Raw genomic sequence first — 19,560 nt, forward strand, 5'->3', positions numbered from 1 at the left:
TGAAAGAAGTGGGTAGGATTTAAATCACTCCATGTTACCATGTTGGAGTGTGTGGAAAAGCCATGAGCCTCTTGTCACACCAGCACAGGGGAAGGGTACACAGCCAGGGCAGCAGAGCACAGTGCACCCTGAATGGAATGGAACAGAAGGCTGCCCAGAGCATCTTCTCAGCTCAGAATCGATTTATTCCCAAATATGTACACATTGCCCCTCTCAGCTCGGCATTTCTCCAGGAGGTTTCTCCACAGAGGTCCCTGAGTGATCTGAGCCCTGCTCAGTCCCTGAGCCCTGAGTGCAGCAGCAGCATGTCACAGTGTGGGCTCTGGCTGGGGTGCGGTAGGGAGAGGGGGCAGTGGCTGGAAGGGGCTCAGGGGGCGGTTGCATAGTTTGGCTACTGGACCACCCGCAAACCTGGCACCTTCTGGAGAGTTGCTGGGTCTCTGCCACATACACAAAGGCATCACCCAGCACCTCTGCTTCCAGCAGCTGCCTGTCAGAAAGGTGAACTGCTCGGGATGGACCCTGCCTGCAGCTGGGACATTGGGAAGACGCATCCCCACATCCCAAGGTCACACTGATGACACAAGCACAAGACCCAAGAAGTGCAGCTTGAACTTGAGAGCCAGAACTTCGTATTAAAGCAGTCTCGGTGTAACGCCAAGACACGTGTGCTGGAGACAGCCCATGTCATGCAGTGCTGTTCCTCTTATATTCACCCTCCCACTCCTCCTCCCACTATCGTGAGGGCTCTTAATTTCCCAATGTTTTTCTAGGTGGTTCCATGCATGTGCCTTGGGATGCTGGTCTCTTTGATAGAGAACAGCACTACCAAGCACTTCAGGCATGCTTGGCCAGCACCAACCTGTTATTGAGGGCAAACAGCACAGGTTGCACTTACTGCCTATGATCTGCTCTGAAGTGCCTGGGTCCATAGCATCACTCTCATCTGAGCAAGGAATCAGCAAACCTCTCCTTGTCTCTCTGGGATTTCGTAGGAACCTGCAGGGTGGGCTATATTTAGGCAGGTGAGAAGAGGCTGCTGTGAATCCTGCCCGAGTTTCACCTCATCCTCCTGGGATCCCTGCCAGAGGCAGACAGAGAAGAGCTGGTGCTGAGAGCAGAGTCCTGGAGCCCTGGCTGCAATATTTACCCACAGTGCCTCAGGCTGTGACAAGAACAGAGCTCCGAGTGGTCAGGATGTGCCTGGTATGGGACAGGGTCTGTGCAGAGCACGGTAACCCCATGGAGATCACAGGAGGGAGTCCTTGTCGCCAGGATGGTGGCAAGTCACCCATGAACACAAGAAGGGCTGGTATGTGGGATCTGCCCCCTCCTCCCTCCTTTTTCATTTCACTGCTTCCTTGAGGCTCCCCCAGGGCCTGGATGAGCAGGGACATGGCATATATCCCTCAGCTTTCAACACAAGTGAGTCTTGACCCTCCTGTGCTGCTGATCCAGAGGCTGCGGTCCTCCTGGGCTGTGCCAGGTAGCTCAGGAGCTCTCCTCAACCCAGCTCTCCTGAACCCAGCTCTCCTCCCTACGACAGCCAGACAGGGCCCAGGCAGCTCCCTGTAAATCCATGGTGGCCAAAGGAACCACTGGGTCACCTCGTCACTGTGGCCAGGCACCTCACACATCCACCACGCAGCTGGGGGAGTTAGTCCGGATGGCATCGGAGATCATCTTGGCTCCCGACTGGCCAATCTGGTTCCCCTGCAGGCTGGGAGCAAAGAGGAGTTCAGGTTTGGGCATGAGGCAGAGCAGGATCCTTGATGAGTATGAGAGATGTTCCCAGCTTTATACCAGCATCCAGCATCATCTGTATGCTCCCCATACCACCCAGGGGCTATTCTGGAGATGCCTCTGGGAGGAGCTGAGCCAGACCATTCTTGTGATATTTTAGGGTGTATTTTGCTTTTGGGTGGTTCTTTGCCACAGAGGCAGCACCGGAGAGGGACTGTGAAGAAATGAGCTGAGTGGGTATGGTGCTTGGGAGGAGCACAATGTGTCCTTGTCCCTTTCCCCACTGGGGAGGTCCCTGTAGGACAGCTGGGAATGGGCAGTGCCAGCAGTGAGAAAGGTCCTGTGACGGTTCCTGTTGTCTCTGCCATCCCTGCCTCACCATCCAGTGCAGTGGCCACTTACTTGATGTAGGTGAGGCCATGGTTTCCCTTCAGAGCAGTGGCGATGCAGATGGCTCCGTCCATGCCCAGGGAGTTTTCCTGAAGGCTGCAGGAAGCGGGAGGGTCAGAAAGCCCCAGCCTGGGAGATGTGGCTACCAGGAGGCAATGCATGTAGTGGGCATTGGGAAAAGCCCCCAGCTCAGGGGTTTGCCTCACTGAGAACTGCTGGCCTCCAGGAAGGTCTGGAAAGGCTTGCTCTGGCTCACCCCAGGGAGCAGCATACTCACTTGAGCCAGCAGAGGCTGCGGTTCACCTGCAGCGCGTTGGCCATTGCCTTGGCCCCAGCCACCCCAATGGAGTTTCCCCGCAAGCTGCAGAGAAAGGCAGGCGGTGAGGAGTGACAGCCATGGGGGGCAAGAGGAGGTGGGAGAGGTGTCCCCATGCCAGCAAGTCAAGGGACAAGACAAGTCTGGTAGGACGTGATGCAAGGATGCTGAGTTAAGGACCAGGGTCCTGGACACCTCCAGGGAGCAGTGTCACAGCCATGGGGACTTGTTGACCCCACCAAGCACTTACTCCAGGATCTGCAGGCTCTTGTTGACCATCAAAGCTTCTGCCAGGGCTTGGGCACCAGCCATGCCAATTGAAGCCACCTGCAGGCTGCAAGAAAGCAAGGACCTTCAGTACATGTCGTGAGGGGGCCATGGTGTGTTAATTGGACAAGCTAATTAGACAGGCTGCAATGCCAGGCCCCAGCCACAGCCTGGATACTCACTGCAGATGTGCCAGGGTTGTATTGAACTTCAGCGCAGTGGAGAGGGCAGCCATTCCCTCGTCTCCAATGGCATTTTCCTGCAAGCTAAGACATGCAAGTGCCAATCTCCCCATGGTCCAGGCATCCAGGAGTAGGGAGAGGGGCAGCAAGACAGGGCACAGTGTGCTAGGCTTTCCTAAACAGCATGGGGGACTCTGGGCCACATGCATTTAGAGCATCCCCAGCCAGGTACAAGTGATGAAAACACAGGATGGACTGGAGCACGTGGAAGAGGCAGCAGGCAAAACCACCTCCCCTGGAGCAATGTGAGGGCAGAGTCCTTGTGCAGGCCCCTGTACGAAGATGCTGCCCAGGACCTGTCTGCCCATGTCCCCACTTACTCGAGGCTGGACAGGCTGCTGTTGGACTGTAATGCTTGTGCTAGGGCTGCAGCAGCTTTTGCCTGGATGAAGTTCCACTGCAAGCTACAAACAGAAGAAAACAACAGGTAAAGCTTAGGATGGCAAGAATGCCCCTGTCCCTCCAGGCTCAGCACCCACCCATTCCCATCCAGTGTGGCAGAGGCCAGGAAGTGACCCATGTGTAAGACGTGGTGGCTCCATCCGGATGGCATGGCACACCTCCCGTGGAAGGGTGACCCAAGGAAGCCACTCTCACAGACTAGAGGGGCTGAGGCCCAGGAGCAGTGTCCCTGCCCAGCATTCACGCAAACAGCTTCAAACCAAGCCAGGTCCGAGGGGAAACTCACTGGAGGGACTTGAGCGCCCGGTTCTCCTTCATCGCTAAAGCGATGGCCTTGCCGCCCTCATCGTACAGCAGGTTGGCTGCTAAGCTAGAGGCAGGGGACAGAGGACACGGGTCACACACAGAGTTTGGGACAGCTCCAGTGACTGTGCAGCAGCATTCATGCCCTTCTGTGGGTCAGGAGACTTACTCCAGCTTCCTGAGGGTGCTGTTGGTCCGCAGGGCATGAGCAATGGCAGGACCCCCTTCCTTGCTGATGGAGTTCTCCCTCAGGCTAGGGAAAGACATATGGGGCTGTCAAGGCATGACATTGCCTGTTTCCCACTCCTTGTCCCCTGCCCTGAATCTGAGACCATCTACTGTAATGGTGGCAGACTGCCTGCCTTGCATCCCCATCAGCATCTGCATCTCCATTCCCTGTGCTTCCTACAGCTGTGGGCACTGCTGGCCCATCAGGGCTTGTTCTCAGCCTCCCATCATGCTGCCATCATTTCGCTGTGGGACGTGACTGGATACTGTCTCAAGGGAAGAAATTTAACTGTGGAGAGAAGATGCTTACAGCTGATGGAGGGACAGTCTGCTTTCAGCATCCCAGAGTACTTGTAGAAAAAAACAGGCACAAACCCAGGCTGCTGACAAGTTTCTGTGTCACAGCAGTAGCTTTTGGCCAGTTTTGGTCACTTACTTGAGGTTGATGAGTCCTTTGTTGGAGCAGAGAGCTGCTGTCAGTGCGGTGACCCCAGCACTGCTGATGGAGTTGCTCTGGAGACTGAGACAAATGGGGGAAGATGTGAAGATGAACCAGTCGTGGCATTGCAGGTAGGCTGTGGGGTCGTGTTTGGGGTGAAAAGTGTCACATCTCCCAGCCACAGGAGGTGTGGAGGCAAGCCAAGTCTAAAGCACCAACTTCTGAAGCAGCCAGGCCAGGATCAGCATTCCCTGCTCACCACAGCAGCACTGGCCCCACTGAGCAGAAGTGGGTTTGCCAGTGCTTCGGACAGTATTGTCTGGCCATCACTGTGGCTGCCAGCTCAGCTGGACATGTGGTTCCTGTGGATTTTGTGTCCTTGTCAAGCCTTGGGAAGCTAGTGATGGACCTTGGGTACAGCAGCTCATGGCCAGGAGCCATCAGCTCTCTATGCTGGGTGAAAGGAGCAATCCATTCTGGCTGCCGTTCCCAAGGGGGATGAAGGTCCCACCATCCCACCCTGACTCTGCTGTTACCTTCCGTGTCAGCTAATTCCCACTGGGGAACAGCCTTTGGGAGAAGGCCCAAAGCTACTAATATCCTCCAAAAGCAGAGAAAAAAATCATCATCTGGGTTAGGATTAACTCCTTCAGTGGCAGCATTGTCTGACACTGCTCCATGGTGCTCCAGCCGTATGCCCCTGCAGGGGATGTGGTGTGGGAGAGATGTGGGGAGAGTGTGGGGCTGTTTGAGGGGACTGTGAAAGGTGGGAGATGGTGGTGGAGTGAGAAGGCTGGGATCTACTCAGCAAGCAGGAGACAGGGCACAGAGGGGAGCTTACTCGAGGCTTTGCAGGCTGTGGTTCACCTTCAGAGCTTCGGCCAAGGCAACCGAGCCATCGTCTCCTACTGAGTTGCTGGATAGTCTAAGACACAAGACGAAGAGCATTACTGGCAGTCATGCTGTAACCAGCTCAGATCTGCTGCCAGAGGATTCATCTCCCCCAGGCTCTTTCTGCTCCAGCAATAAGCATGAACTTGCTGCAGTCTCATTTCCAGACTACATGCACCTCTGTTATTGTACGTTGGATTTGAGCTGAAGTAGTTTTTAACATGTACCCACAGGGCCTGGAGACCTGCTGCTTGCCTCTGCTGGAAAGAAGACTTGTCCTCTTGGTTCTTCATGTGGCTCCCTGCATACCCACAGGTATGAAGAGTATCTCCACAGGGTTGCTCCAAAAGTAGCTCTGTGGTCCTTGCCCCCCTTCACCCACACGAACACCCTGGGGCAAAGCTCGCAGAGCCTATCCTGCCTGTGCTACATGGCCCAGCCCCTGCCCACAGGTCTATGGTGCTGGTGTCACCATCCCTCCACCTCATTGTGCTTTTACATCAGCTCCTTCAGGCTGCAGTTCTGCTTCAGCGCCTCTGCTATTCTCCTGGCACCATGGGCTCCGATGGCATTTTTCTGCAGGCTGTAAAGGTGAGGAAGGTACCTGTGAATGTCAGGTGCCACATCCCCATCAGTGGCACCTCGGTCTGCTCAGTGGCAGGGAGGGGGGACAGCAGGTCCCAGACACTCACTGCAGGGTCGTCAGCCTGTGGTTGGTAAACAGGGCCTCGGCCAGGAAGGTGGCACCTTCCTCCTTGATGGTGTTGTGCTGCAGGCTGCAAGGGGAGAGAAGCAGGGCAAGGGACTGTGAGGGGCAGTGGCCACCACTACAGCATTTACTTGCCCTTGTCCTTGACATGAAAAGGGCAGCTGGCCCCCAAGCATCCTTGCCCAGGGGTCTCACTCCCTTCTCCCCCATGAAAGATATCTCCTTCCATGTAACAACACCCTGTGAGCTCCCATGTGAGGGATGGACCTCAACCTCAACCTGGACCCACTGAAGCTGACGGGCAGGAGGATCCCAACATCTCTGGCCCAGGGCTGCCTGGTCTCTGCTTGCTGCACTCATGCTTGCTGCCCAGTACAACTGAACCAGGTTATGTCCAGGGTCTCCCCATATGCTGGCCTTGGGGGTGGGGAAAACCGTGATGAGACTGGAGAAGGCTTGTCCTGGGGATCTGCCCCCAGAGGTGCTGCAGAAGTTGATACTTACTTCAGGGAGAGCAGGACTTGATTCTGTTTCAGCGCATCAGCCAGTGCTCTTGCTCCAGTGGGGCCAATGGAGTTGTTCTGCAGGCTGTGGTGAGACGCACAGAAAAGCCAAGATTAGCAAAACCAGAGTGGCCTGTGCCCAGTTTAAGGCAAATGCCTTCACATGGCACAGTCTCTGGCCCTGCTGAGCTCGAACATCAGGCCGGGAGCTTGCAAGAGTTATGTTCGCCTATTGAGCAGCAGTGGCTTTGGGGCTGAAGACCCTCCTCAGCCCAGTCAGGCTGAGTGGGATCCAGCCCCACTGCAGCCATGATAGCGGTTCCAGGTGGGGAATGTATGTGACAGGAGCTGGTAAAGGGGGATCACTTACTCCAGTGCTGTCAGGCTCCTGTTCACCAGCAGTGACCTGGCCAGTGCTTTGGCTCCCTTGTTGCTGATCTGATTTTCTGCCAAACTGCCCAGAAAAAGGAAAAATTGGGTGTTTTCAGGGTGAGAGAGAGGATCCTGGCATGTCCTAGGATGCAGCTTGGATGGCTGAGCAGAGGAAAGTCATGAGGAATGTTTGATTCGAGGTACAACCATGCAAAGTGGTAGATGCTCTGAGGTCTGCTGTCCTGGGGCGGACCCCAGGCAGGGCATTGCAAAGACAGGGTGGAAGGGGAGTTTCTAGACTTAAAATTCATTGGTGTTCTGAAAAGGGAGCTCAGATCACAGCATGGGAGACTCTGCACAGCCACTTCAGAAGGGCAGGGAGGTGGGAACAGTGGGGATCCCTCTGTCTGGGGCAAGGCAGAGCTCTGTGTCAGGAGCCTGTTCCTTCTGTATGTCAGGTGCTCCATGCAGAGCCTCAGGTGTCCAGCAACCAGCTGTACCCTTGGAAAGCAGTTTGTTGGGATAATGCATGGATTTCTGCACCAATTTTTAGGAACAGCGAGGAGGCAGTGGTCCTTGGAGGGCTGAGTGAGAGAGCCTGCCCAGGCACCGCAAGGATATGAGGGGAAGGTCACCATGCCTGGGTGCAGGAGATTGTGTGGGACTGTGCTTGTCAACAGCACCCAGGGCAGCCAGTGTGAGAGACATCCCTAGAGGACCTCCACCCTGGTTTTGAGGTGCCCCAGCTCTGCTCTGCATCCACAGAACAGCCTATCTGCCCTGGGCCAGCTCCCACCTGAGCTTCTGGATATGGCAGTCCTTCACACTCAGCATGCTGCCAAGCAGCTCCATCACATTGTCCTTAAACCGGTTATTGTCCAGCCTGGAGAAGAAACAAGGGAAGAGCAAAATCAAGTGTTTGGAGAACAGAGTGGAGAAAAATCTACCTTCCTGTGACATCTGCCCATCACAGGTGGAGAAGCTCCAGCAGAGAGGCAGAGCTGATCCATGGCCAGCCCTAGGGAAGCTCTTTGCTGACAGACAATGTTGGTGGGCCCCTGTCTCCCACTGACACCCAGGATTTTGAGTCACATCCTACCATCCCTGTTTGCTTCCCCTGCAATCTGACCAGGACTCACCTGAGGTTGTGGCAGAACAGGAGCTGGGAGAGAAGGCTCTTACAGACATTGTAGGTGAGGCAGTTGGAGAGGTTCGTCTCCTCCATGCAGACATCAGAGACCTGCAGGAGATAAGCCAGGGCAGAGCAGTTCACAGGGGTGAGCATCCCGGCCAAGCTCTCATTTTTCATTGCTTCTTCTACCATCTTGGTGACCTCCGTGTGCTGGATTTCATGGAGGCAGTGCATGGTGTTCACTGCCCGCGAGGAGATGGCATGGTCAGTGTTCAGGCAGCCCTGGAGGAAGCCGACTGCTTGGCTCCTGAAGCTGTTGTGCTCATCCTTCACCAGCAGCCACCCGGAGAGCAGCTTGTTCACCTGCGGGGACAGGAGCCCGGAAAGGAAGCGCACAAAGATGTCCAGCTGCCTGTCCTCTGCCTGCAGCGACCTCTGAACAGCGTTCTTGAAGTGGTTGAGGAAACCCAGCTTGGGCCAGGACATCCCGCTCTCCGTGAAGAGGTCGAATATTGCCCGCTTTGCAGCTGTGTAGTAATAGATGGCTGCTAGAAACTCCTGTAGGGTTAAGTGGGAGAAGCAGTAAGCTGTGAAGGACTGCATCTCCTCTTTGAGCAGGAGCCGGCTGCACAAGCTGGTCTGCAGCAAGGAGAGGTCAATGCCATAGGCCTTCATGTCCTGCTCATAAAATACGTATCTCTTTTTCAGCAGTCCGTAGAAGGCCAGCCTGCCCAGGCTGCCCACTATCTTCCTGCTGTTGTTCACAGCCTGCTCGATCCTGAGGGTTTCTCTTGGCTTTTCTGGCCAGTTGCTGCTCAGAGCGATTTTAAAATAGTAGGAGTAGATTTCTGAAAGGGTCTTGGGGACACCAGTTGTTTCTTGGGGTTGATCAGTGCTGTGTTTTAAGTAATAACCAATTGAGGAACCACAAATCCAGCAAAAGCCAGGAACGGTGCACATGACGTGTAATGACCTGTTAGCCCTGATGTGATGCAGGACTTGGCCAGATAAGTCTTTGTTGTCTAGGAACATCTGGTCCAAGAAGTCCTTCATCTCTGCAGCTGCAAAACCTCTTATTTCTGTCGTCCGGTCAACAAGGCCACCAGGGATTTGGCTGGCTGCTGTGGGCCGTGCCGTGACCCAGATGGAAGCCTTCTGCAGCAGGTTGCCGCGTATAATGTTGGTGATCAGGTTATCCACTTGGATCTCCTTTTTGGGATCAGTGCATACTACTGTGTTGGAGAAATCCAGAGGAGTCTTGAACTCATCCAAGCCATCGAGGATCAGCAGGGTCCTGGCGGCTCCCGCCAAGATGCAGTTGGGCTCAGTGATGTGAGGGAACGCCGAGCAGATGAGCTTCTCAGCAGAGAGCTTCTCATAGGTGTTGAGCTCCCGGAACGTGAGGGGCAGTACAAAGATGATGTCTCTATTGATCTCCCCTTTTGCCCAGGTGTAGACAAACAATTTCACCAGTGTGCTTTTGCCAATCCCAGCAACTCCGATGGTGACAGAGATCCGAGGTGGGATGCTGAACTTGGAGAGAGGGAGGAAGAGCTTCTCCAGAGGAATGCTCTTGGATACATTTTGTAGTCCTTTAGTGGCTTCGATCTGCAGGATGTCATGCTCCTTCTGCTGGATATCAGTCAAACCTTCCACCAGCAGCAGGTTTGTGAGCCGCTGGAGGGAACCCGTCTCCAAGCCATTCCCATAGTAGCTTTGGAGACTCTCCAGGTGCTTCTGCACCATGGGTTCTGCACAGAGAGAAATGAAATGGGAGGTTGGGCTGAGGAAGAGGATGGTAACCACAAATGCAATTGAGATATGCTTCACTTTTCTGCCATGCCCAAGCAGAGGGGAAACCTCACAGAGCTGTTACATTCAGACAGGAAGGTATGTGCTTGGAGGGCACTAACAGGCTTAAATGGCACTGATCAGCATCAACCCATTGGTCCAGGAGCCCGTTTAAGCTCAGCCCTGGGCATTCAGCCACTACCTGAAGTATGTTGCAGGAGCATTTGTCTACGATGCCATTATGCCTGTGCCTGCTATGGACCTTTCTGATCTGGACCTTGGTCTTGGACTTCATTGCTCTGCACTTGCCTGGTGGCCATTGGGCTGTGTCTGAACCCATTTGCCCTGACTCTATCTGACCCTGACCTCTGGATTGACTTCCCAGCTTGACCTCAGCCATGCCTCATCGCCGTGAACTTGTCTGTCGAGTTGGAGTCTTGGCTGAACCTGGTGACCATCTCTGACCCTGTCCTGCTCACCTGGCTCAGGTACAACAGCTGCTGGTACAGTGTATTTAAACCCTTCAGCTAAGGCTGGACAATCAGAGGATGGTGCTGCAGACACTAGCCAAGGACGGAGCCTTCCAACCAGGAGGAAAACCTCATATGGCAAGAGGGTTGCAAGGAGAGCATGAAGTTGATGTAGGCACCAACAGATGGGGTCAGGGCTGCCCAGACGGTCCTCTTCTTGCCATCCCCCTGTTCCCAGCCCAGTTGCTGGGACTGAATGGTGTGATCTGGACATTGAGGACATTAAAGACTCCTCCAGCTGCCCATAGGAGTGTGCTGAAGGTAGCAAGGGGCCTGGAGGAAGGTCCCTCAGACATGGCAAAGAGCCCTTGTCACCCCCTGGCTGTGTCCTTCCCTAGCAGAGACCCTGCGATGGCACCATCACTTGCATGGACACTCCCATCAGAGCTGGAAATGCTTCCCAGCTCTGTGCATATCTTGTGGTGCTCCAGCAAGTGCCCATAGCAAGGATATGTGTGCAGACACCCCTCATTGTGTCCAAAGTAGACTGCCTACCGTAGACAGTGATGTAAAGGTAGAGCTGGGAATTGGTGGTCTCGATGAAGGTCTGCAGGGACTGGGAGGCGAAGCTGCCCTTGCCAGCCAGGAGGTCCACCACAGCCCTCACTTGCTCAGGCAGGGACCTCGCCTCCTGCGCCCACTCTGCCTCCTCTGCTGTGAGCAGGTCCAGCTGCCGCAGGTAGCAGATGATCTCCTCCAGGAATTGCGGTGAGACGGACCTCACCAGCTGCTTGCGGTAGCGGTTGATCCAAGCCTCTGCGGGGCAGGAGAACAGGGGAGTTGGGCCTTGAACAAGCTCTGGGCACGTTGCTCAGGGGTGGTGGGGAGAGGCAGCTGTGGGGCATCTATTCTGACTCCGAAGGTAGTGTGGGGAAACCAGAGACCTCCAGAGCGACCTGCCAAGGCCCTTGAGAGGATGGTACCCCAAAGCAGTGCAGGCTGTTTTGTCAGGAGCTGCTTGGTCAAGGCAGCAGCTATCAAAATTGGTATCAAAGAAACCGAAGAGCACAATCATGAGATAACATTTCCTCCTGGAAACCAAGCCCATGCAAAGATAAAAGTCTGAGCAAGATGATTTCTCTTTGGGGACAGCTGTTCCCCTGTGCCAGCAGAGCAGTCCTCAAGCCCTTGGAATAGGAACTGCTGTTGCCCTCACGCATTGGTGCCCACCTTGTCCCAGTTTTTAATATGAAACTCCACCAAGATGATGGCTCTCTGGCTGCCTGCCACCACTCACCGTCCATCAGAGGCCTCCTGTGATGTGGTGATCCCTGGGTAAGGAGCACTGTGTTGGCAGCAGCACGGCCGTCCCATGGACTGCCCTGTGTCCACCTGGCTGACTCACAGCATCAGTTGAGGCTTCTCAGCCTTTATCCATGTTCCTGGTGGAGGAAGAGGAAAAGGATCAAGATCAACATGGAAGGGAGCCCACCCTGAGCTAATGTATCATTGACTGTGGTTGAGCCAAAGGTCCATTCATCAGTTTTGGCTAAGAGCAGAGTCTCTGGTGCTGTGGACCTGACAGGGACAGAGCCAGGACTGTCACGCTGCAGCATCTTTGCCTCATATGCCATGAACTTGATGCCTTCATCATCATCATCACTTATGCTGGAGCCTTTCTAGGGCAGCGTGATTGCATTAACTACCCTGATGATGTCCCTGTGTCATCTGTGGGTCACCCAGCAAGCACCCGAGTGCCACCAGAGGGACAGCAGGGCTGTGAGCCACTCATGCATTTTCTTCTCTGTGTTGTGAAGGAAGTTGTGGGGCAGCAGCAGAGCGATGAAGAGCCTGTTTTGGTTTTGAACCAACCTCACCACCATCCAGAGCCTCCATCAGGGCTTGCTGAGCACAGCCAACACCACATCCTGTTGTAGAGCTCTGTAGATGCTTCAGTTTCAGCAGTGGAGCTGCTGAAAGTGGATGGCGGTCTCCAGGCAATGTCTCACACTGGTGAATCATTGCTTGGACAAGGAGCATTTACCTGATCCTTCCCCTCTGGCAGCTGCCAAACCACACTTAGGGCTTGGTGTTTTAGTTTTAAGAAGTTTGTCCTCTCACTGGGTCCAACTGTTTTTTGAGCAGAGATGGAGAGAGAAGTGCCTCCATGCCTGAGGGTGCCCAGCTTCACCTATGGCTTCTCTACCAGCCCCAAAGTCATCTCCAGGAGCTGGCCGTGTCCAGATGGAAACTTCTCAGCCCCAGGCGCTGTCTGAACACAGAAACATTGCAAACACAGTGTCTCATTGCCCTTTGTCTCCTGGCATGGCACCCTTTCCTCACCTCCACTTGGCCTACAGGATGCTCTAGATCACTCACCCCGTGATGGTGGTCAGAGACAAGGAGTTCCCTGTGCTGCCTTTGCCCAAACCCACTCCGGAGTAGGACATGGGCACTGCGGAGGCTTCAGTGCAGCCTCACCAACAGGTACAAGGGAGAAAGCACAAATGTAGCTTCACCAGGGAAACTGGGTAGAATTTCTGGCTCATGGTTAGGTCCATGGTGTTGGGTTAAGGTGCTTGGAATGTCTCCATTGCAGACTGTTCTGTTCATCCTCCTGCAGCAGGTCCATGCTGGGGTTTATTTGTCCCTCAAGAAGCGCGAGGGTTCAGCCCCCAGCAGCAGTGCAGGTGGTGGCCAGGCTGCAGGAGTGAGGACCAGGCACAGCATCTCCCTGAGCTGAGTCCCACAGACCACACTGGCTGACCTCCCATCATGCCCCTTCTGCAGCACCTCCTTTGGAGGGGTTAAGTGTTCAAGGGGTGACACTGGCCCACCACAGTGCCCAGGTGGGTTCACACATGACAAGCCCTGATAGAGGTGGGGGGGTGCTGATGTAGTTGGGTCTGCACTCACCACCTTTCCCTCCAAGAGGGAAACCTGGGTCCTTTCGCTGTTGCTCGACTGCCCAGCTCTGAGCCCTGGTTTCACATGTGGTGGAGGTACGTGTTCCCCTGGCAGTGATGGTGGCCCCACAGTAGAGCCTTTTTCTCCACACGGGGGCTGTGCAGGGCAGCAGCAGCAGCTCACCTTGCTCTTTGCCCTCAGCCAGTGGCTTCATCAGTTGAGATACCATCAATTAAAGGAGCTTGGTGAGTAATACACAGGGAAATTTTCACCTTTGATGTCTTCTTGTCTGTAACTGGCCTGGAAAGTCCAATTAAGTCTAAGCAGCCCCCGGGTCTTTCATCTTTGCTGTGCAACACTACCAAAATGAAAGGGGGTTTTGCTGCTTGCAGCAATGTTACCGGCAGCCCTTTCTCTGTGAACCAAGGCTGACAAGAAAAAGCCCTTTGGGAGGGGGAGGCCTGCTCTAAGACCAGAAAGTATTTGATGGTGTCCTCCCACGCCACTTCAAAGTGTGACCCTGCTACTAGAAACCAGCTGCCGCGGGTCACCTCGTACAAAGGCATCTGACCAAGAGAATAAAGCAGCGGAAGACATAAAGCAGCAAGAGAAATACCGCAGCAGCTGCCATTTTTGTCCTGCTTCCCATAGACGTTTCGGGGGCAGCTCCAGGACCACCCAGTGATGCTGGAGGCTGCAACCTAGGAGAGTGAAGGGCGTGATCAACTCAACAAGAGCTGTCTGAAGGGTAGTGGCCAGTCGAAGCCAATCTCTGTAACAGAGATCCAAGGTGTCCCCAGGCTGTGTCCCAGCCCATCCCGAGGCTGCTGGGAGGAGTCATCCTTGGGAAGCGCCACACTCTGTATGCCTGAGACTGGAAAGCAGTGTCCATGTCCATCCTACATGCACGGAGCTCAGCCCTGGCTCTGTGCCTAGTGCTTGGCCAGGAGCAAGCAGGGGCAGGTGCTCAGCCCTGCCCCACCAGCAGGCAGAGAAACAAGTGATCCAGCGGTGGCTTGTGCTGCTTGTGTCCCCAGGGGCACTGGGGCAGGAACCTGGAGGGTGGGATGAATGGCATCTGCAAGCCCCAGGGACAGATTTTGTTTCCAAGAACTTGGCATTGATGCTTTTTTTGCCTGGTGTGGTCCAGAAGCCCAGCCGAGGAGAAAGTCCTCCCATCTGAGGATGTCCAGTCAACGCTGATGTGTTCTTCCAGAAGCTTCTCTCCCACGTCCCACCATCCCCACATCCAACCATGCCTGTGAGCAGAGGCTGAAAATCAGTGCCTATGAGCCAAAACCACCACGCTGAAAGGCCCCTGACCGTGTGCACAGAAAACCCTCTGTGTTTTCCACCATGTGCATCCTGTTCCAGGGTTCAAACTGCCTGGCACCAACACCATAAAACGCAGACTTAGATGTAGCTGCTTCAGCTACATCTGCTCATCTTCAGCTACATCATCTTCAGCTCATCTCTGGCTTTAATTACATACATGTGCTTTTGCTCCTGGAAGTACAACATGGACAAAAAGCAGTTTGCCAAGGACTCCAGGACAGAGTGTCAGTCCTGGGATGCCCACAGCATGGAGGTGCCTGGACACAGCAGATACTTACTGCCTCTCTGCTCTACCTAACCTTTCAGATCTTCCTCCTGGCAGGAGGTGGGTTTGGTTTTCATAATGCAGCCATTCCCTACCCAGACAGATCCATCACCCTGTGCCTTGGGACTCTCGTGAGAACTTGGCACCATCCTGTGCCAGAAGCCATTTATCTAATAGCAGCATCATTAGCCAAGCACCTGAAGGAGCAGAGAAATGCCCACTCCACTGCAGCTCACAGAAGCCCTCAACCCAGCCATTGCCTTCTCCCTGTCCCAAACCTTCCCCCTGTCCCAAACAGCGGGGTTTGCCCATACAGCCGGTTCATCAAAGGTCCCCAGTCTGGGGTGATGTGTCTGGGTGCAGCTTGAGCCCCAGCAGCACAGCAAACACCTCACCCTGCTCTCCCTCCCCTAGACATGGGAACAGAGAGAAACCAGCCCCATGAGACCTTCCCGCCACTTCCTGGCATGCCAGGTTTCCTCCAGGGAATCTTGGGCTCCTTTACTGACACACCTGCAGAGCTTTTCTGCACTTCTCCTGCCATACATCCAGCCTGAACTGATCCCCTTCCAGGGCTGCGCGCAGACATTTGCCAAGCCATCCCCTCCAGCCATCCCTCCGAGCTGAGCACGCCCCAAAGCCAGGCTGTAGCTGCCGCCTCTTGGCAGAACTGAAAACATTTCATGTTATTAATTTGTGTTAATTAAGCAGAGTGATGAAGGACCCCCCCGACTTGGACATGAGCAGGCAACGTGCGCTTGCAGCCGCCCAGAAGGCCAGTGTATCTTGGACTGCATCCAAAGGAACATGGCCAGCAGGTCAAGGGAGGGGATTCTGTCCCTTTACTCTGCTCTGGTGAGACCCCACCTGGAGCGCTGTGTGCAGTTCTGGTGTCCCCAATACAGGAAAGACACAGAGCTGTTGGAGCAAGTCCAGAGAAGGGCCGCAGAAATTATGAGAGGGCTGGAGCAGCTCTCCTGTGAGGAAAGGCTGAGAGAGCTGGGCTTGTTCAGCCTGGGGAAGACTTCAGAAGACCTTCTTGCGGCCTTTCAGTTCTTAAAAGGGGCCACATCTTGCCCATTCTAGGGACCTCTGCCCAACAGCTCCTGGCCCTGCCACGTTAGCTCAGCGACTCCATTTCACATGGCCATCTCAGCAAGAGGTCTGCAGCCAGTTGTGCCCACACAGGAGGCCAGAGCAACGCCTCCCCTTCTCCCCCTATCACTCCAAAGCCCCACCACAACCTTACCTCGGCCTTGTGCTGCCTCTCCCAGGTCTGTGTGGGAGCAGGAGAGCAGAGAAGGCATCCTCAGCACGGCGGGAGGATGCAGCCCCTCCGTGCCACTGCTCAGCCCTTTATCCGCAGAGCTTTGCTTCCTCCTTGCCTGTATGCTCAAGTTCAAGGTAGAAAATGGACCCCTCTGGTTGGTGGCTCCTGCCCCTGTGGGACCTGTGGATGTGATGGGACCTGGCGGCCAGGGTGATGTTCAGGGCAGCACCAGGGGAAGGTGGGTCTAGCTTCCCCAGACACCTGCCACCGGCTGCTGTTCAGCCTGGTGGCTTTTTCTCTCTTTCAGTTTGCTCCTCGCCCCTTCCTGCACTGTGGGTCTCACTCAGCCTTCCTTCCTGTCAGCACAGCACTGCTGCCTATGCAAATCGATGCAGCTATCTATCTCCTGAAAAGCAGCAGCCCAGGAACTGCCCGTATCTGTCTGACTCCTGGGGTCTGTCCTGCTGGGGTGCTCTGTGCATGACCACTTCCCAGCCATGGCTGCTTTCTCCAAAGAAAGCCGTAACATCAGGCTCAACAGGACCCAGATTACAACGAATTCTCTTGAACAGAAAGCAGGAGCTCTCCCGGCCTGGGAGAGCAGAGGGTTTTGATACATAACCCCCTCATGGCCAGTGCCTTGCAAGGGGCTGGTGTTGCATCAGCTCTGCCCTTCACTGGGCCATGCATGGAAACATTTCCACAACTAAATTCAAGTTGTACCTTGAAAGAGCAGAATAAAAGGTAAACTTCCCTTCCTCCAGAGTCATTGTTCTGCCACTGCTGAATTCCTTCTCGAATTAGGAGTTTATTCTGAGAAGATGGATCACATCACACAAAGGACCACTGTGTCCCACCTGAGGAGCCAGAGCCACCACAGCACTGGGACCGGCGTGATCTCCCCTCCCCAGCTCTGCTCAGGCAAGTGGTGTTGACCAGTAGTTTGCATTTGTGTTCTACAAACCCCTTCATCTGTAAATCCTAACCCAGGTTTTGCGGACATTTAGGCAAATCCTACTGGTTCTGAGATGCTGAGCTGGAGGCAGGTGGGCAGGGTGGCACAGCAGCACTGTGACCCACGGTGTGCAGCTCTGCTTTCCCGGAGTCCTAGGGCAGAGTGGCAGTGTCCAAGGAACGGGGCGGGGGAGCACATCCCGTTGGAATAATGGGATAATCACACACCATGGGGAGGGTTGCTGCCTGCTTAATGTCCAGTGACTTGTTTGTTGGGCCAAAGGCGCCTGCTGCTGGGGTGGTTTGGGAGAGGTCAGAGTAAGAGCAAAGTGATGAAAACAGATGAAAATAGCACATCCTGCTGGGAAACCTGCTCTGGTGGGGTCTGGCTATGTCTAGAAGGTAACCCTAAGCTGCATCTAAATCTGTAATTACACATCTTTCCCTTCATCAAATCTAGCTGGGAGGTGGTCGATGGCTGATGGTGGAGATGAGATGATGGCAGAGGAGATGATGGAGATGAGGCAATGGCAGAGATGATCTAGTGGGAGGTGTCCCTGCCTGTGGCAGGGGTTTGGAACTGGATGCGCTTTAACGTCCCTTCCAACCTAAACGAATCTGTGATGGCAGAGATGAGATGGTAGTGTAGGCAATGACAGCTGATAGTGGAGAGCTGATGTGGGTCAGGGTGGGTAAGCAGGAGTCTCGACTCCAGCCACCACTCTGGGCTGTGCCCAGGGATTGCTCCAAGCATGAGCCATGCTCCCTGCCAGTCCTAGGGCTGCACCTGTGGGGGGGGGTTAAAACCTTTTCTCTCCCAAGCACCTGGTCTGTGGTCATCTCCCGCCCTGTAGGGAGGTGTGTTTCAGGAGGAGACATTTGAGATGTCCCATCAGCGCCCCCTTCCCGGTAAGCTGTGGGACAAGATCCCTCACAACAGAAATGACTGCAGAAGCCCCAGTCGGGGCTGTGCCTGCTGCTTTCACAATTACTCATTTATGTTAATTAACACACCCCAGTTACTTCTTTGCAGCTGTGTATCACACATCCATCATGTGTTACCTGGGCTGCTGATCCAACCCCAGGTTTCCCACGTGGCCAGAAGGTGATCTGGGACCAGTCCTGGAGATCAGCCTCACAAGAAGCCATTTCGTTGGGGATCCATCTCCAGAGGGGCAGGGTCACAGCCAGGAAGCCTGTTACTGGAGGACCCACAACCCCCCTGCCACAGCAGTCAGGTCCAGCTGAGCTGATTCAAACCAAGGCAAGTTGACCTGTGTCTGTGCCACAGCCTCCAGTCCTGCTGCAGTGGGGAGCAAGTGCTTGGACCCCTGCAGCAACGGGGGCTGGGAAGCACCTGCCCAGCTGGAGCAGCAGCACAAGGAGCAGGCGGTGGGGCTGGCCTGGGGATGGGTTGGAAGGATTTGGTGCTTGTCTCATGGAGAGAGTGTGGGATGCAGCAGCTCCATCACACAGCCCCAGCTTGCCCCAGCTTCCTTTATCAGGGCCCTGTGGGCAGCCGGGGCTCTAAACAGGTTTGCATCTACAGGGGCTCAGGCTGCGTGTGGCCCGGGCTCTGACAGAAGATGGGACCTTCATGGTCTGCATGGTGACATGGAGCACCATGAAGGAGGCTGAGGAGCTAATACGGAGGAAAGCTGAGGTTGTGAAGGCAGATCAGGATGATGTCACTGGAGCTGACCTTGGCAGGTGCTTAAGGAACCTTTGTTGTGACCAACTGCTGGGAGCACTGCAGCAAAGAGAAGGAAATCACACAGGTACCAGGGCTTGCTTTAACTGGGACCACATGTGAATGGCCTGGGGGCAAGGGGTCAAGGGACAGCCACAGGGCATCAGGGTGGGAGTCATGGGACAGCTCTTGGTGCAGCCTTCCCAGCCCTCATGGTCCAAGTGGCCAGTCCATGAAAGTCCCAATTACAAACAAACCAGGTCCCAGGCCTTGCAAAGCCTGAATGTGTTCCCTGTTCCTCACAGGCAGAGAGCACGGCCCAGGAGTCAGAGTAGCAGGAGTGGGACTCTTGGCTCCACAGAGCCTTCCTGGGGCTGAGCCAGGCCTTCACTGCCTGCAGTCATTACCCAGAATGTAATTCTCCTGGGTGCAAGTTACTCTGTGGTGTGTTATCCATGCTCATGAGTACGAGTTACTTCTGGGGAGGTATTTTGTCTTTCATTTTCCCCTTTAGATTTGTACCTCTCTCCCTGTGTTACATTGTACTTTCATTATTAAAATGTTCTTATCTCAACCTGCAGGTTTTACACTTTTGATTCTTCTCCCCATCTCACCAAGGAGGGGGCACATGGGGGTGAGCGGGTAGCTGCTGGTGCTGGGTTGCTGTCTGGGTTTAAACCACAAGACTGTTCAGACCAGCGTACCCAGGACAAGAGGACGGGCTGTGCAGCTGCAGGCAGGTAAGAAGTGCTGGAGCTACACACCGCCTTTGGGAGGCGGTTGTTCAGTGACTCTGGGTGTTTTCGCTGTGGCAAGGTGGTGGTGGCAGCTTTTTTCCCCAGGATCACTCTTCCCCAGGAGGCAAACACTGGGGTTTGTTTCTCCCTAGAGCAGGCCCAGGCAGTGCAGCACACCTGGCCAGGCAGAGCACTGCCCGGAAT

The 19,560-nt window shown here is 54.7% G+C and overlaps 1 protein-coding gene across 5 annotated transcripts; it reads right to left on the reverse strand.

The window, feature by feature from the left end:
* Positions 1 to 1,517: 1,517 nt before the first annotated feature.
* Positions 1,518 to 16,459, reverse strand: NLRC3 (NLR family CARD domain containing 3). 5 transcript variants are annotated; one of them, XM_061474159.1, is made up of 19 exons: positions 15,955 to 16,459; positions 11,496 to 11,640; positions 10,754 to 11,014; positions 7,945 to 9,688; positions 7,602 to 7,688; positions 6,804 to 6,887; positions 6,435 to 6,518; positions 5,914 to 5,997; positions 5,721 to 5,804; positions 5,172 to 5,255; positions 4,328 to 4,411; positions 3,833 to 3,916; positions 3,647 to 3,730; positions 3,279 to 3,362; positions 2,899 to 2,982; positions 2,700 to 2,783; positions 2,411 to 2,494; positions 2,146 to 2,229; positions 1,518 to 1,720 (listed from the first exon to the last, which is right to left on the reverse strand). In XM_061474159.1, exons 2-19 carry the CDS (start codon positions 11,500 to 11,502, stop codon positions 1,630 to 1,632), a joined length of 3,282 nt encoding a protein of 1,093 aa, XP_061330143.1. In that variant the 5' UTR covers positions 11,503 to 11,640; positions 15,955 to 16,459; the 3' UTR covers positions 1,518 to 1,629. The 5 variants fall into 5 exon arrangements, 3 of the variants coding, with proteins under 3 accessions (XP_061330143.1, XP_061330145.1, XP_061330146.1); XR_009747020.1 differs by having other exon boundaries at positions 1,657 to 1,720; positions 2,146 to 2,275; XM_061474161.1 differs by lacking the exon at positions 5,172 to 5,255.
* Positions 16,460 to 19,560: the final 3,101 nt, after the last annotated feature.

The sequence above is a fragment of the Pezoporus flaviventris genome, unplaced genomic scaffold, assembly GCF_033815535.1.
Source record: "Pezoporus flaviventris isolate CSIRO_AGI_PZ_B2104156 unplaced genomic scaffold, CSIRO_AGI_Pfla_v1 ptg000078l, whole genome shotgun sequence".
Lineage (NCBI taxonomy): Eukaryota > Metazoa > Chordata > Aves > Psittaciformes > Psittacidae > Pezoporus > Pezoporus flaviventris.